At 36.1% G+C, this 19,262-nt stretch overlaps 1 protein-coding gene across 1 annotated transcript; it reads left to right on the top strand.

Moving 5' to 3' along the window:
• Positions 1–17,936: 17,936 nt before the first annotated feature.
• LOC131638844 (putative glutaredoxin-C14) lies at positions 17,937–18,434 on the top strand. Its single transcript, XM_058909390.1, has one exon. It carries the CDS (start codon positions 18,039–18,041, stop codon positions 18,432–18,434), a length of 396 nt encoding a protein of 131 aa, XP_058765373.1. The 5' UTR covers positions 17,937–18,038.
• Positions 18,435–19,262: the final 828 nt, after the last annotated feature.

Below are 19,262 nucleotides of genomic sequence, written 5' to 3' on the forward strand. Positions count from 1 at the left end.
ATTAATTATCGTGATTAGTAGTATATTTATAAATCTCTCACTAAATATTGACAGAAATACATTCACTTATAAGATGGATTTATTTCCAATGTTTAATCATAGAATGTTAGGGTTAGTGACAGGTTAATTATGTGAATATTTTTTACAGTATTTGACACGTCACTAAATTTATTTGCGATGAAATTTTATTGTATTACGGATGAGATACAACCCCCTTCTAAGTTTAATTGTTCAGTAGTAAATTAGACACATCTACCACAACTTTTATCAATATCAACTTGTCTTGTCTATTAATGTAAATTATTTTTTGTAATGTAAATTGGATCAAACTCTAGTAGGTAGAAGAGTAGCTTAGATTCGACAGGATTGAAGCATGAGGTCGAAGTAGTGTGTGTTGTAGTCGTAGGTGTTATAACACACATTAGTCGAAATGTTAGGGTTGTTAGTATTTCAAATTAGGCTTGTTTGTAATGTCCAATTGTTTAAGTTAGCTTGTACCCAAAGTTAACTTGTAATGGGCATTTGTGAAAAATCCCATTAGTTTAGTATGTTAGGTTTATTATAAATAGCATACTAGTATCTCATTATTGCATACGACAAATCCTAATTTAGGGTGAGAAGATTGTTTGTTATTCTTGAAACACATGTATTATTGTTTAAAGAGAAATTAAAGAATAGCAATATAACCAATTCCTTGTTGTTCTTCTTGTCTTCCTATTGTGTTCCCTATTATACTTTGTCCTTGGCATCATTTTCACAACAAATTGGTTCTGTGAGCGTGGAGAAGATTCCTTCAACAAAGTATGATATTGAAAAGTTCACCGGATTGAATGATTTCAGTCTGTGGCGCTTGAAGATGAAAGCCCTACTGGTTCAGCAGGATTTTTTAGAAGAAATTAAGGGAGCGGATTCTATGGACGTTGTGTTAACAGGAAAAGAAAAGATGGCCATGATAGAGAAAGTGAAGGATAGAAAAACACTTAGAAAGGGGGGGTTTGAATAAGTGTAGCTTTAAAAACTTGACCGATAAAAATAAATTGCACAGTTATTTTTATCCTGGTTCGTTGTTAACTAAACTACTCCAGTCCACCCCCGCAGAGATGATTTACCTCAACTGAGGATTTAATCCACTAATCGCACGGATTACAATGGTTCTCCACTTAGTCAGCAACTAAGTCTTCCAGAGTCTTCTGATCACACACTGATCACTCCAGGAACAACTGCTTAGATACCCTCTAAGACTTTCTAGAGTATTCTGATCCACACGATCACTCTAGTTACAACCTGCTTAGATACCCTCTAAGACTTCCTAGAGTATTCTGATCCACACGATCACTCTAGTTCCTTACAACTTAATGTAATCAATTCTAAGAGTATTACAATTGCTTCTTAAAAGCTATAATCACAAACTGTGATATTTCTCTTAACGTTTAAGCTTAATCTCACTAATATATTACAACAGCAATGTAGTGAGCTTTGATGAAGATGAAGATTCTGAGCTTTGAATAGAACAGAGTTTCAGCAAGTTAATATGAATTGTTTTGTTCAGAATCGTTAACCTTGCTTCTCATCAGAACTTCATATTTATAGGCGTTGGAGAAGATGACCGTTGAGTGCATTTAATGCTTTGCGTGTTCCGTACAGCATCGCATTTAATGTTATACGCTTTTGTCAACTACCTCGAGCCTTGTTCACGCTGTGTCTACTGACGTTGCCTTTAATAGCTTCTAACGTTCCTTTTGTCAGTCAGCGTAGCCTGCCACATGTACTTCCTTCTGATCTGATGTTTGTGAATACAACGTTTGAATATCATCAGAGTCAAACAGCTTGGTGCAAAGCATCTTCTGATCTTCTGACCTTGAAGTGCTTCTGAGCGTGATACCATCAGAACTTCAGTGCTTCTGATCTCATGTTCTTCTGATGCTTCCATAGACCCATGTTCTGATTCTGCTTCGACCATCTTCTGATGTCTTGCCAGACCATGTTCTGATGTTGCATGCTGAACCCTTTGAGACAAAGCTTCTGAGCGCTGAATTATGCATACTCTTTATATATTTCCTGAAAAGGAAATTGCATTGGATTAGAGTACCATATTATCTTAAGCAAAATTCATATTATTGTTATCATCAAAACTAAGATAATTGATCAGAACAAATCTTGTTCTAACAATCTCCCCCTTTTTGATGATGACAAAAACATATATAAATGATATGAATTTGCGATCAGAAAGAGCAGACGGCAAAAGACAAATTACACAGCTATAGCATAAGCATGTGAATATGTCTCCCCCTGAGATTAACAATCTCCCCCTGAGATAAATAATCTCCCCCTGAAATAAATACTCGAAGAACTTTAATAAAAGACTTCCCTGATTATTTCGGTAGAGACGATCACATAAGCTTCTGTCTTCAGAGAATTCATAGCTTCTGACTTCTGCTTCCATTGGACAGCTTCAGAACTAGAATTTCTTTAGATCCTTAGAACACTCACAGCTTCTGATTCCTGCTTCCGTTTAGGACAGCTTCAGAACTTGAATTTCTTTGATCATCAGAACATTCACAACTTCTGATTCCTGCTTCCATCTAGGACAGCTTCAGAACTTGAATTTCTTTGATCTTCAGAACATTCACAGCTTCTGATTTCTGCTTCCATTTAGGACAGCTTCAGAACTTGAGTTTTCTGGATCTTTAGAACATTCACAGCTTCTGATTTCTGCTTCCCTCGGATAGCTTCAGAGCTTTGAATTTCTACCAACATCACTTCATGCTAGATTTGTATCAGAACATTTTGAATGTACCAGAGCATCATCAGAGCATCTCTACATCCTGAAATGTTACAGAACAAAAACTAAACGACAAAAGTCAGCATGAACGAGTCAGAACATAAAATGTATATTAGAACACATGATATGTATCAGAGCCATATAGGCTAAAATAATGTATCAGAGCAAATAGAATTTTGTCAGAGCAAATAGACAAATTTTGGATCAAATTCTATTATCAGAAATTCTGATCATTCTTCTTTCTTGCTTCTGATTTCTGAAGCTTGACAGCACTCAGCTTGCTTCAGTTTCCATAAGCTTATTCTTTTTACAGAATAACGCTTATGGTTTTGCTTCTTGTGTGCTTTGAAGATTCTCTTCACTTCTTTATACCTGCAAAACACTTAAACCATATAGAACTTGCAGTTCTTGTTAGTAAATGTGTGGGAGCTTTACCCAGCAACTGATAGATTAATCAAATCATTTATCATTTATCTTCTCCCCCTTTTTGTCATATCATCAAAAAAAAAAACAGAAAAGATTCAGAGACAAACAAAAAGAAACACACGGAGGAAAAAGATGATTTCATTGAAGTTCAAACATCAGGTACAGAAGTACATGAAGATAAGTAAGATCAGATGCACAAAAACAGATGCAACGAAAAGAAAGAAACAACACAGACTCAATTTAAGATGGCCCTAGCCTTGACAGGATCTTGGCCAGCATCTCTTGAACCTCATTGTTGTGTCCATCTTGCCTCACCATGAAAGCTCTAAACTCAGCATTGAGTGAGCTTTGCTCATCCTGTCTCTTCTGAATTTCTTCCAGATTCCTTGCAAGACGAGAAGATTCATCAGAAGAAGCTTCACCGCTTTCAACCACAGGAATAGCAACTTGATCTGTAGCTTCCATGGATAGATCATTTGCAGGGATTTCCTCAACAGGATCTGATTCAGCAACATGATCTTCAACATCTGCTTCTTGCATAGAAGCATCTCCATATTCTGCAGCAGGAATTTCCGAGTCTCCATTCTCAAGTGCCTGAAGAATGGCAGCTAGATTCCTGGGAGCAGAAGGACCTTCAACTTCTGGTGGGTCAACAACTTCTGGAATGACCAAGCTTGGGTCTTTCTCAGATGGGTTTTCCCTCAGATAGTTAAAGAGAGTCTTGAAGTCTCCGAGCAGAACAGGATAATCAGGAATAAAGATAACAATATCCCTGCATGGATTTGCTTCCATTTCAGCAGCCAGTCTTAATTGTTCCATCTCATCCAAGAAGGGCTTCTCTTCCAACAGATGTCTTCCTTTGAGACTAGCAAACCAGAAGTCTTCATAATTCCTCAGAATTCCACGAGGCCGTGGGGCAGCAGCCACTAGTCTTTTATGTACTCCCATTGCTTCTTCTTGAAACACCTTGCGAAATCTTTTCCAGATATTTCTTGTAGAAACATCATTCAGACCATTTAGGAAGGCTTCCTTCAGAAGGTCTAAGCCATTGATTACCTCATATCTGAAAAGTTCCAGGTAGGTAGAGAGTTCAGGTTCAGGCAGATTGAGGGTGAATTTGTAGTCTGGGTAGAGAGGACAAAAAGGTTTTGATTTTCTGGTAGGTAAGGGATGGGATACAGAAGGTGGAGGTGCGGTGGATGAGGAGGAGGGAATAAATGAGAGAATGATTGATGAGGATGGATTATTTGTAAAGGGAATTGGTGAGAAAGTCTTATCAGAAGGAGTTGGGGGAAGAATATTTAGAGGAGTGGTATTCAGAATGGGAGAGGAGGAGGTTGATGGAGAAGGATTTGGTAAGGTGAAGTTTATTTTTGGTTCAGATGGAGGTGATTGGAAGGATGGTTTAGGGACAGAGGGAGGTGGAGTAAAAACCTGCCTGGAGATTTGCACAGAAGAAGAAGATCTGGTTCTGCGAAAGGAATCTCTAATCCTTTTCTCCCTTCGTTCTTCAGAGTCCACCTTGTCAGGATCAAAAGTGACTCTCAACTTCTTGGCTTCCTTAGCCTCATCTTCTCGGGCTTTTCTTTTAAACCTAGCCTTTTGTTCCTTCTGATCCTTCTTCAAAAGGTCAGCCTTGGACGGAAGTACTCTGCCACGGATCCAAGCAGGATCAATATCTGATTGCTTCCTAACACAATCTTCCAGGTAAGACTTGACAACCTGATGCAGTTCTTCTTGAAACAAGGAGGCAAAACCTTCAACAGCAACTCTTCTTGAGAGAATGTCAGGAAAGCTTGAGCACACAGAAGGTACATTTTGAATGAGTTCTAATCTGAACAAATCCACACCATTGAAAATGGGACCTTGAACTACTCCAAGCAAATGGGATGCATTGAGTTTTCTGATGGAGTCCAGCACTTTGCTTTCAATAAGAATGTCTGAAATCATTCTTCCAAACGGAATAGTCGTTCTTGAAAGATGAGGGTACTTCGCCCTTTCCTCTTCTCTTGACTCAAAGATTGAAGTCTTCAGATTCTCAAACAGAATATGAGAAATGTTGATCTCAGTCTTTTTGCCAATGCAGAAAAGAGTGTGCTTGTGATCTGGACTGATGTAAGAAGAGGAGAGCATCCTTTTTCTGTGGTGAAGAGAACCCAGAATAATCTCAGCCCATACTCTATAAAATGGCCTCAAGGTGCCTGTGTTATTCGAGTCAATCCCAGAAGACTGAGAGATTTGTTTTTCAACTATCGACCAATCAACAGATGCATGTCGAAAACCAGACCAACCTTCTTCATCATTCAGATTGTATAGCTTCCTGATCAGTTTTTCAGAGATAACCACTTCATGCCCTAGCACGAATGAAATGATGGCCGTTGGGGTAACCGTTGCATGTACCCAGAAATCCTTCACAAGATCAGGATAAATTGGACCAACCAATCTATTAAGGTACTTGGACCATCCTTGCTCAAGGATTCTTGCATCACACTTAAAGCCATTCGCTTTAAGATTGTTTAAGTCCACAGCAGTTTCACATAAAACCTCCAAGTCCTTCGTGGGTATCAAGCAAGTTTTCAAAGGAGCATATTCATAATTTCGTAGAAGGATTTGTGAAGAAGTAAGTCTTTCTTTTGAGGAAGATGAACAAGAGGAAGAGTTCATGATGATTTTGCCGTAAGATCAGAACAAAGACTAGGGTTTGTAAAAAAAACAGATGCAGCGAAAAGAAGATGTAGAACAAAATAGAGAGAAGGAGAAAAGAATGAAGTTGAAGCGGGCTATTTAAAAGATTTGAAAATAATTAAATCATTTTGCATTAAATGAGAAATGACATTAGGAGAGATAGCATGGTAAATGAAATGATTTAATACAGTTACCTAGGTCGGCGTCTTTTCAACTGCACGCTTCGTATTGACCGTAGAGACACGTGTTCATCATCAGATAATGGATGACAGGTGTGAAATATTCAATAGGCTTTACGCCTTCTGATTCCGATCACTGCTTCTGAATTGATCAAGTTTCTCTTCTGGAAACACTCCTTCTGAAGTGTGCTGATGTAAATCTGAATGATCTTCTGATCCATTACTTCTGATATACACAGCTTCTGGAGATTCACTTCTTTGTTCTGCAGCTTCTGATAAGACAAAACTGTATCTGCAGAAATTCTTAAGCTGCTTTGTTTCATCGGAACCAAGTTTATCATCAAACCAGATATTGATTGATTCTTCTACAATCAATGTTTCAATATTGTATATTCTGTAGCATTTAGAGCATTCAGAATAATCAAGAACGAAACACCATTGCTTTAGAAACAAACAAAACAGATGGTTCCAAGACTAATAAACTTTCTTTTCTGATCTCCTACGAACATAGTTTCTTCAACAGATTTAAGTACCAGAACTTGGAAGACAATCCTTCTTCCCTTCAAGTGTTGAGACCAACTTGAGTCCAGGTGACATGACATGTTGACTTTTATCTTCTTTGTCGCCAAGAGAATCTGCAAAAGAAATAGTCTTTTTCTTTGGTACCCACATCTTCTTGGGTCCTTTCTTGTTAGTTCTCCTCAAGTTCTGATTGAACTTGAGTTTAACATTGTAAGCAGAAGGAGGAACATCATGATAATTCTTAATATGAGTTTCATGATATTTCCTAGGTTGTGTCACATGCTTTTTGGTGTGTGTTATGTAAAAACTTTGAGCATGTGATGTGTGCCTAATATCATGTGAGTGGCCATACTTGAACTGCTCATACAATGGCTTGTATGTGATTTTCATTTTATCAACAGGTTCAAGTTTGTATGGGGTTTCACCCTCAAAACCAATGCCGACTCTATTGTTTCCAGACACAGCATATATCATAGAAGCTAGCTGACTTCTGCCAATACTTCTAGATAAGAACTTCCTTAAACTTAAATCATATTCTTTCAGAATATGGTTTAGACTAGGAGTGGATTTTTCTGAATCAGAAGGAGATCCAACATTATTGGATAATTTTAAAAGTTTTTCTTTTAATTCAGAATTCTCCAACTCAAGCTTCTTTGTTTCAAATTCAAATAGCTTTTTCAGCTTTTTGTATTTGAGACTAATCTGAGACTTGAATTCCAGAAGTTCTGTTAGACTGGAAACTAACTCATCTCTAGTAAGTTCAGAAAATACCTCTTCAGAATCTAATTCTGATGTAGATTCTGATCCGTCATCTTCTGTCGCCATCAGCGCACAGTTAGCCTGCTCATCTTCAGAGTCTGAATCATCTTCTGACTCATCCCAGGTTGCCATAAGACCTTTCTTCTTATGAAACTTCTTCTTGGGATTTTCCTTCTGAAGTTTTGGACATTCATTCTTGAAGTGTCCAGGCTCATTGCATTCATAGCACATGACCTTCTTCTTGTCAAATCTTCTGTCATCAGAAGATTCTCCACGTTCAAATTTCTTTGAACTTCTGACGCCTCTGAACTTCCTTTGCTTGTTCTTCCAGAGTTGATTTAGCCTTCTGGAGATCAAGGACAGTTCATCTTCTTCTTCAGATTCTGATTCTTTAGGATCTTCTTCTCTAGCCTGAAAAGCGTTAGTGCATTTCTTGATATTGGATTTTAATGCAATAGACTTACCTTTCTTTTGAGGCTCGTTTGCATCCAGTTCAATTTCATGACTCCTCAGGGAACTGATCAGCTCTTCCAAAGAGACTTCATTTAGATTCTTCGCAATCTTAATTGCAGTCACCATAGGACCCCATCTTCTGGGTAAGCTTCTGATGATCTTCTTTACGTGATCAGCCTTGGTGTATCCCTTGTCAAGAACTCTCAATCCACCAGTAAGAGTTTGAAATCTTGAAAACATCTTTTCAATGTCTTCATCATCCTCCATCTTGAAGGCTTCATATTTCTGGATTAGAGCAAGAGCTTTAGTCTCCTTGACTTGAGCATTTCCTTCATGAGTCATTTTCAAGGACTCATATATGTCATAGGCCGTTTCCCTGTTAGATATCTTCTCATACTCAGCATGAGAGATAGCATTCAGCAAAACAGTTCTGCATTTATGATGATTCCTGAAAAGCTTCTTCTGATCATCACTCATTTCTTGCCTTGTCAGCTTTACGCCACTGGCATTTACCGGATGTTTGTAACCATCCATCAGAAGATCCCATAGATCACCATCTAGACCAAGAAAGTAACTTTCCAGTTTATCTTTCCAGTATTCAAAGTTTTCACCATCAAATACCGGCGGTCTAGTATAACCATTGTTACCGTTGTGTTGCTCAGCAGAGCCAGATGTAGATGTAGACTTTGCAGTTTCATCAGCCATCTTTTACTGAAGCGTTTTTCTCTTCCTGAATCTTTTCTAAACACGGTTAAGTGCTTGCACCTTAGAACCGGCGCTCTGATGCCAATTGAAGGATAGAAAAACACTTAGAAAGGGGGGGTTTGAATAAGTGTAGCTTTAAAAACTTGACCGATAAAATAAATTGCACAGTTATTTTTATCCTGGTTCGTTGTTAACTAAACTACTCCAGTCCACCCCCGCAGAGATGATTTACCTCAACTGAGGATTTAATCCACTAATCGCACGGATTACAATGGTTCTCCACTTAGTCAGCAACTAAGTCTTCCAGAGTCTTCTGATCACACACTGATCACTCCAGGAACAACTGCTTAGATACCCTCTAAGACTTTCTAGAGTATTCTGATCCACACGATCACTCTAGTTACAACCTGCTTAGATACCCTCTAAGACTTCCTAGAGTATTCTGATCCACACGATCACTCTAGTTCCTTACAACTTAATGTAATCAATTCTAAGAGTATTACAATTGCTTCTTAAAAGCTATAATCACAAACTGTGATATTTCTCTTAACGTTTAAGCTTAATCTCACTAATATATTACAACAGCAATGTAGTGAGCTTTGATGAAGATGAAGATTCTGAGCTTTGAATAGAACAGAGTTTCAGCAAGTTAATATGAGTTGTTTTGTTCAGAATCGTTAACCTTGCTTCTCATCAGAACTTCATATTTATAGGCGTTGGAGAAGATGACCGTTGAGTGCATTTAATGCTTTGCGTGTTCCGTACAGCATCGCATTTAATGTTATACGCTTTTGTCAACTACCTCGAGCCTTGTTCACGCTGTGTCTACTGACGTTGCCTTTAATAGCTTCTAACGTTCCTTTTGTCAGTCAGCGTAGCCTGCCACATGTACTTCCTTCTGATCTGATGTTTGTGAATACAACGTTTGAATATCATCAGAGTCAAACAGCTTGGTGCAAAGCATCTTTTGATCTTCTGACCTTGAAGTGCTTCTGAGCGTGATACCATCAGAACTTCAGTGCTTCTGATCTCATGTTCTTCTGATGCTTCCATAGACCCATGTTCTGATTCTGCTTCGACCATCTTCTGATGTCTTGCCAGACCATGTTCTGATGTTGCATGCTGAACCCTTTGAGACAAAGCTTCTGAGCGCTGAATTATGCATACTCTTTATATATTTCCTGAAAAGGAAATTGCATTGGATTAGAGTACCATATTATCTTAAGCAAAATTCATATTATTGTTATCATCAAAACTAAGATAATTGATCAGAACAAATCTTGTTCTAACAGAAAGCCCACAACGCTATTTTGTTGAACATTGGTGATAAGGTTCTTTGACAGGTATCAAAGGAGACGATAGTATCAAGGTCATGGGTAAAACTTGAAAGTTTGTACCTGACCAAATCATAGGTGAATCGACTTTACCTGAAGCAAACTTTGTATTCATTCAAGATGATTGAAGACAAAGTGTTTGCTGAGTAGTAAGATACGTTCAACAAGCTAATTCTTGATCTTGAAAATATTGATGTGAAGATCGATGATGAAGACCAAGTGCTGTTACTGTCGTGCGATTTTCCTCGAACACATGCTCACTTCAAAGAAAATTTCTTGTATGGAAAGGAGTTCATAACCTTTGAAGAAGTTCAATCAACCCTTAATTCTAAGGACTTGAACGAACAAAAGATGCATAAACCTTCGACTGTTGGTGAAGTTTTAGCCGTTAAGGGAAAATTCTTGTGAAATGATGGTAAGTTCGACAAGAAGAAGGGCAAAAGTCAACAGAAGTCTTATAGTGGCGAAACATCTGGTATTTGATGCTATCATTGTAAGAAGGAGCGTCATACAAATAAGTTGTGCCCTGAACGCTTGAAAGATCATGGAGCTAAGGATAATGGCAATGTAACCATTGTTCAAGATGATTTCGAATCATCTGATGTTCTTGTGATTTCAAGCAGTGACTCGAATAAGGAGTGGATTATGGATTCAGGTTGCACTTGGCACATGACTCCAAACAAAGACTTGTTCGAGGAATTATGTGATCAAGATGATGGATTTGTATTACTGGGAAACAACAAAGCTTGCATGTGTTGGATCTGTGAGATTCAAGCTCCATGATGTGTCAATAAGGTTGTGGACTGAAGTCAAGTATGTTCCTGATTTAAAGAGAAATTTGATTTCTCTTGGTGAATTCGAAAAGAAAGGATATGTTTTCAAAGGAGAGAAAAGTATCCTAAGAGTCATGAAGGGTCGAAGGGAGTCTTGAGAGGTGTGAAGAAACAAGGCTTGTATAGCCTTGAGGCTGAAGTTGTAATTGGTTCGACAAATTTTTCATCCACGAAACCTTTTTCGAAGATAGAAATTTGGCACATGAGATTGGGTCATGTCAGTGAAAGGGGTCTAGTCGAATTGGGAAAACAAAAATATGCTTGGTGGAGACAAAGTCGAAAAGCTGAAGTTTTGTGAACCATGTGTACTTGGAAAATCTTGCAGAATGAAGTTCAACAAAGGTAAATAAAGAACACATGGATCCCTTAATTACATCCATGTTGATCTTTGGGGGCCGACAAGGTGTCGATCACATTCAGGAGCAAGGTATTTTCTATTCGTAGTAGATGATTATTCCATAAAATTATTGGTATTCATTTAGAAGACTAAGGATGAAACTTTTGAGAATTTCAAAAGTTGGGAGACTCTGGTCGAAAATCAAACTGGCAGAAAGGTCAAGAGGTTGAGAACCGATAATGGTCATGAAATTTGCAATGAGGTGTTCGACAGCTTTTGTGTTGCCTCTAGTATTGCAAGGCACAAAACTATTGCAGGTGCACCACAACAAAATGGTTTAGCTGAAAGGTTTAATCAAACTATTTCGGGGAGAGTTAGATGCATGTTGACAAGAAGGTGTTTTAGGATGAGGTTGTTTTGACAACAACATATCTGATAAATAGATGTCTTTTGAATGTGTTAGATATGAAGACACCTGAAGAAGTTTGGTCAGGACATCCACCAGATCTTGACAAACTGAGAGTATTTGGATGTGTATCCTATGCTCACATTAGGCAAGACAAGGTCGAACCTAGAGCTCTGAAATGCATGTACATGGGATAACCTGAAGGAGTCAAAACCTATAGGCTACGGTGCCTAGAGCCAGGTCACAAGAAGAGTATCACCAATCAAAATGTAGTTTTCAATGAAGCTGAAATGGCTTTTAAGAAAACTGATGATGTTGGTTGAAGTGAGGTTCTAGAAGAAGAACCTAGATCGTATAAGGAAGTTATGAGGAGTCGAAATAAGACTAAATACCTGAAGGCCATGAATGATGAGATGAAATCTCTTCATGATAATCACACTTGGGAACTGATCAAGAAACCTGCAGGGGCAAGGTTTGTCAGTTGTAAATGGATTTTCAAAATTAAGGAAAGAATCGAAGGAGTGGTGTCAAAAAGATACAAGGCAAGGTTGGTTGCAATGGGTTTCACTCCGAAAGAAGGTGTCGACTTCAATGATGTGTTTTCTCCGATTGTGAAGCATAGGTCCGTTTGAATGTTGCTTTCTATGGTGGCACAGTTTAATCTTGAACTAGAATAGATGGATATGAAGACTGCGTTCTTGTATGGTGATCTAGATGAAACGATCCTGATGAGGTAACCTGAAGGGTATGTCAAAAATGGGAAGGAAGATTATGTGTGCAAGCTAAACAGATATTTATATGGACTGAAACAATCTCCTCAACATTGGAATAGGAGATTTGACAAGTTCATGGCACGCATAAGTTTCGTTAGAAGCCAGTTCGATCAGTGTGTGTACTTTCGATTTCGACATGGTAATTCATTTGTTATTTTGTTGCTTTATGTGGATGATATTCTCATAGCAAGCAACAATGTCGAAGATGTAATGAGGGTGAAGGCTGAACTCAATAAGGAGTTCGATATGAAAGATCTGGGAGCTGCTTCCAGGATTTTTGGGATTGACATTCGAAGAGATAGAAAGCTTTTAAAATTATGCTTATCTCTAGAGGCATACCTACGAAAGATTCTCGAAAAGTTTGGTATGTCAAATTCAAATACTATTGTGACTCCAACAAACCCTCAATTCGAGATGAGTGTTGATCAGTGTCCCATTACTGATGTCGAAAGAGCTTATATGGATAACACTCCATATGCTAATATAGTAGGTTCTTTGATGTATGTTATGGTCTGCACTAGACCAAATATAACATATGTAGTAAGTCATGTAAGCAGGTAAATAGCGAATCCTAGAAAGGCTCACTGGTAAGCATTGAAGTGGATTTTAAGGTGTACATAAATGGGTCTCTGAATTGAGTCCTAATTTATGGTTGAGCCTTGGGTGAAGATAGTAAAGTAGTAATCGAAGGATATGTCGACTCTGATTATGCAGGGTGTATGGATTCCAGAAAATCTATTTCTAGATATATTTTCACCATGTTTGGCACAACAATGAGGTTGAAAGCAACACTTCAGAAGGTTGTTGCTTTATCAATCACTAAAGCGGAGTATATTTCCCTAACTGGATTTTTGAAAGAAGAATTATGGCTTGAAGGTTTTGCGAAGGAGCTGAAACTTCAAGGTCGAGGTATCACTGCTAAATGTGTAGTCAAAGTGCCATACATTTGTCGCAGAACTCAACATATCATGAGTGAGCCAAGCACATCGATGTTAGGTTGCATTTCATCAAAGGAGTAATCAAGCGTGGAGAAGTTCAAGTGCTAAAGGTTTCGACAGATCACAATGCTGCTGATATGATCACGAAGACATTGCCCAACTGCAATTTTTTCCACTGTATGTAGTTGATAAAGTTGCATGAAGAAAGCTAGTTTGTTCTTTGATGTTATAGAGTTTGATCCAATGTGGAGATTTGTGAGAATTGGGTCTAACTATAGTACGTCGAAGAGTAGCTTATGGTTCGACAAGATTGATGCATGAGGTCGAAGCTTGTTCGCATGCTGTTGTCGAAGTAGTGTGTGTTATAGTCAAAGGTGTTCTGACACACATTAGTTAAAATGTTATGGTTGTTAGTATTTCGAATTGGGCTTGTTTGTAATGTTCAATTGTTTAAGTTAGTTTGTACCCAAAGTTAGCTTGTAATGGATTTTTGTGAAAAAGCCTATTAGTTTAGTATGTTAGGTTTATTATAAATAGCATACTAGTCTTTCATCATTGCATACGACAAATCCTAATTTAGGGTGAGAGGGTTATTTGTTATTCTTGTAACACTTGTAATCTTGTTTAAAGAGAAAGTAAAGAATAACAGTTATAACCAATTCACTGTTATTCTTCTTGGCTTCCTATTGTGTTCTCTATTATACTTTGTTCTTGACATCGTTTTCACAACATTTGTCATGATCAATATATACAGTGTATCATCTAGTATTTATTATCAAGAACAACTTATCTTCAATAAATACAAAATAATTCAATTATCTCTTATACTATTTCTCTCTTTGTTATACTCAACCATCCTTTTGATATAAGGCAGTTTGTTTTGACTTTTTTTAAATAATTTTTAGTGTTATATAATTTGGTATAAAAAAAATTTACAAATTTTTTTATAAAAGTGTTAAATGAAAATTTAGTTTGAATAGTTATTCTTAAAATGTTATTTTAGATATTTTATCTTTTTATTGAAACTTTTTTTTATATTAAAATTTAAAAAAATCACTTAATTTTGAAGTTATTTCAAATAGATTTTTATAAAATTATTTTTGAAATACCACTTTTTGAAAAACTTTCAATTTTATGCATGTACCATCCTTTTGCAACTTTATACCCAATATCACATATTTTTGGGACAAATTCCCAATATACCATGTTTTCAAGAAAGTCTCGTTATTAGTATAAAACCTCCGCCAATTGGATGGGCGGAGGTGTGTAAAATTTTTTGAATCCGCCAATGGGAAGGGCGGAAGTGTTTAAATTTTAAGAGGCTCCGCCCATTGCTATGGCGGAAGCCTTAAAACGTTTTTTTTTTCTAATTCTAGTTTTTGAATAAATATATGTTAATTATTTTTTGTTTTAAATTTAAAAATTAATACAATTAATTTTTTTAATTTTAAAATAAATTGAATTAAAATATATTAAATAACATTTATATAAATAAAATACTTTTAATTGATAAATTAAGTTACAATGCAATTAAGAAAAATAAAATTACAATAAAGTAAAGTAAACAGTATTTAATTGCCACCTCGACCCGGTCGGCGTAACCGTTGGGTGGTTCCACAATTAGGAGGATGTCCATCTCTCGTACTTCTTCTACGAGGCACTTCATCATTTGCAGGTTGAGTAGAAGGACCTATCTCATATCCGCGATCATATAATTCTTCGACCATTTCTTCATTGATAAAATCAGCCGCCGTCGCACTGCCATAACTCAATCTGGTCCCCTCGTTATTCCAATCCTGTTGGGTGGTGTTATGCATTGAGGTTTGCATGTTGACATAGTTTTCTTGTGAAGAATTTGGGGTAAATTGTTGTGATTGAGGAAAAGGCATTTGTTGTTGGGGGGTTTGGTAGTTGTGGTATTGTGGTTGGTTGTAAGATGTAGATGGGTTATGTTGGATAGTGGTATGTTGCGTTTGGGTGTATTGGGGTGTTTGGTAGTGGTGTTGGTAGGTTGGGAAAGTGGTAGGTTGTGAGAATGGTGTTTGTGGTTGGGTGTATGAAGTATATGGGTTTTGGTGATGATAATGTTGGCTTGGGGTAAAAGGTGGTTGTGTTGGATTGAAATTTTGTTGGGTGTTTTGAAAATGTTGTTGCATGTTAGGGATAGGTGGTCTGGATTGTTGGAAGTTTGAGGTGGAGGGTTGGCTACGAGGGTCAAACAAGTATCTATTCGGCGATAAATACAAATTTGACACAGTGGCATACCATGACATGTAGTCTGGGCTCGGTTTTCATTCTTGAGGCATGATTTCCCCCTGCAAGACAGTTTTATGGCGATTATGCCATTGACGACGCTCATTCTTGTAATGGTCTTTCCAATCATCGTATGGCCATTGATCGAATAATTGACTTTTATGATACTCTTCCATGCAAGTTGGAGGATCCGGTATGCCCTGTTTAATGCCAAACTGGAGCTTAACCCTATCTGAATGATGCATTTCAACATAAGTGAAGCTTATGATAAAAGTTTTTGAACTCCACACGCCACTATCAGTTGGTTCCGGATCTTCGAGTTCGAGATAGGGCCTCCATGTAAACTGTTACATACAGTTATTTAGTTAAAAAATAGTTATATGAAATAGTAGTAATTGATTTAAGTGTTAAATATATTACATCAATCGGCTTGAAATGATCGATGAACGTTCGATATCTAGGAGCACAATGATGGGGTGTTTTTTCATAATTCATCCCATGTGCAGACCACCTAAAAAAGGAAATAATTAGTACCTATTAAAATAAAGATATAATTGTAAAAATATTTTTTACTTAGTTGCATATGGAAAAGTGTATGGGTTACGATTCACTGGTGCCAGTCTCGGCATTCTCGACCACCCCCAGGCTTGAAGTAAAACTCCACAACCTGCAAAATTATGCACTTCTTTTTTGGCGCATCTACACAAGTGTCTGTACAGATGTGCTAGAGTTGCAGATCCCCAGCTATACTGACCTGTTTTATTAAAATCAGATAATAATGGTAAATACTGCAGATGTATAGTGTTACCATTAGTATCAGGAAATAATAGACCACCAAAAAGTAACAAAAGATAAACTCTAGCTTTTTGTACAATTTCTTCGACGGTGGAAGCATCGGTTAATTTCATTCGGTTTTCATATTTTTCTTTGAGCCAATTACAGTGACGGATTGAAATTAAAAAATAAAATAATCAAAAGCTCCGTCCATTGCAGTGACGGATCTGAAATTAAAAAATAAAATATTTAAAAGCTCCGCCCATTACAGTGGCGGATCTGAAATTAAAAAATTAAATAATCAAAAGCTCCGCCCATTGCAGTGGCGGATCTGATAATTACAGTGATATACCAGTATTTAAAATTTATAATTAATAATAATATGATTAATAAATATATAATAAAATAATTTAATTAAATAATCGAAATTTTTATAAACATGTTGTGAAATTAATATTATATTTTATTATAATATTTTTAATATATATTATTGGTTTATTATTAATTATAATATTTATTATATTATTTAAATTTGTTTTTAATTTAATGAAAATTTTAAAAAAAAAAAAATACGAAAACACTGCTCCGCCCATTCAAAGGGCGGATGTGCATAAAACAAGCAAAGCTCCGCCCATTCAAAGGGCGGATGCTCTATAAAACAGTTTTTTTTTTTTTGAAAACATGGCATATTGGAAAAAATTTTGAAAACTATGGCATAATAGATATAAGTTTCTAAAAAGATGCAGGACGGTAAAAAATTCAAAGAGTTGAAAGAGGAAAGAAAACAAGTGTGATTTCCAATGTATTATATATAGATATCTATAACCAACCAATGAAGAAAGAATAACAGAAAAGACAAAGTGTAGAGATGTTAGTATGTTCGCGCCGCCTGTATCAGGAAAGTAGGTAGGCATGCGGTTCAAGAAGACGAAGTGTTATCACTGCTTTATCTCCCATCTATTCATATGTTACTCTACGCTATTTTCCTAGTACTCTTTATCAACATCTTTTTTGTTTGAGATTTTAACCAAAAATAAATAAGAAAAAAAGCTAATGAAACTTGAGATTGAGACTTGACATTCCATTCTCCTTAATATTTTATGTGGCATATTAATATGTTTGTTGACTCCCACTTTCTATAACACACAAACAAACCCTGCAAACACCATGCACGCTGTTTTATTACTTAGACTGTCATAAGCCATAGCAGTATGGAAGCAGCTATATATGTCTTAAGAACACATTTATCTTACTATTCATGCTTTTCTTTATTCTTAGCATTTTGACTTGATAAAGTGATACTATTGTCTTTAGAATTAATCACTTGAAATATAATTGTAATATTATTGTAGTATCACTTTTATGAATGATAATGATGATGATAGTGATTAAACCAAGTTGGATGAAGGAAGCATGCATGCATCTTTCACTCTCAACATGTTGCATGAATGTTCACATTCTGGAGAAAATTAACAAAAGCATCGCATGTCAGACTTTTGTCTCCCTATCTTAGACAAACATCTTTTATTTTTTCTTTTTGTCCTTTCTCAACTGTTTATAAAGAAACATATTCTCCTCGAGTAACCATTGTAGCTGCAAATTAACCAGAAAGAGACTATATTATAGAGACAATAGATACAAACATCACCTATAAGAAAAAGAACACGCTCCTCCCACAATAACAGACAAACCAACTACCCTAAGGTTCACAACATCCTTCCTCACAGAGACACTTTTACGTATTTTCTAACACTTTCCCCTTCATTCTCTTATAAAACCACACTTTCCCTTTCTTCATTTTCATCATCACCAACACACAAAACTGATCAAAAATCTGAATTTTCTTACTTTGTTCAATTCCACTATTACAACACACACCATGTTTAATCAAGAGAAACTCATGCATTACCAAGTGGAACAACCATCATGGAGCTACTACATGATGAGAAGAGTAACAAGAACAATAGAAGAAGATCAAATGGCGAGAATAATGAGATTAGCTACACAGAGTGCAGTTGTAATATTCAGCATTAGTAGTACTAGTTGTATGTGTCATGCAATGAAGAGTTTGTTCAGTGGAATGGGAGTGAATGCAATGGTTCATGAACTTGATCAAGATTCTAAACCATTCATCAGGTTACTTGGAAATTCAACATCACTTCCTGTTGTTTTCATTGGTGGCAAATTGGTTGGTTCTATGGATAGAGTTCTGTCTTTTCATATCAATGGTTCTCTTGTTCCTCTTCTCAAAGACGCCGGTGCTTTGTGGCTTTAATAAGATTCTGAATTTAATTTATTTTCTTAGTTATATTAGAGTTTAAATTAATTAGTGATAATGATTTCAAGCTTGATAGATAACATAATTAAGCAATGACTTAATGTGTTGTAACTTGTAAGGAATTGACAATGACATATATGAGATTAAAATATTTGGAATTCTGTGGATTTTATTTTGCTTTATTATTAGAATTTTTTTATCAAAATAATCATGTTTTTCAAAAACAATTCTCTTAATAATCAAGTTTTTCCATTAATTTCTAAAATATTTATCTTTTAAACAAAAAAAAAAAAATTGGCAACGAAGAGGTCATATCAATTCAATTGGTGTCTGTATTTAAAAAAATAAAGTTAGCATTAATTGAATTGACAATTGCATATAGAAGCGCCAAATAAATTGACGACACTGAATGACAAGTAGATGGATGTATTAATTGAATTGACGACTATATACAAAAAGTTGGTGCGGATGCTAATTTATTGTGTACATGGACATTAATTCAATCGACATTTCTAATTACTTGTCATGCAGTGTTTTAATTGGATTAGTTAGAGAGTATGGTTGTCAATTGATGCGTTCATATACAATCGCTAATTCAATTAGCGTTATGCCTATTTTTTTAAATGCATGTGCCAATTGGATGGACATTGGTTCAGTGTTGCTAAATTTTTTTTTTGAAATATGATTATTTTTTAAATTAGTAAAGAAACTTTGTTATTTGAGGAATTTTAAAAAAAAAACTTAGTTATTTTGATAAAAAATTCTTATTATTACCTACATAGAAGTTTGTATAATTAATGTTGTAATTGTAATTTGAAAGAGGTA

This window comes from Vicia villosa, unplaced genomic scaffold, assembly GCF_029867415.1.
Source record: "Vicia villosa cultivar HV-30 ecotype Madison, WI unplaced genomic scaffold, Vvil1.0 ctg.002450F_1_1, whole genome shotgun sequence".
Taxonomy (NCBI): domain Eukaryota; kingdom Viridiplantae; phylum Streptophyta; class Magnoliopsida; order Fabales; family Fabaceae; genus Vicia; species Vicia villosa.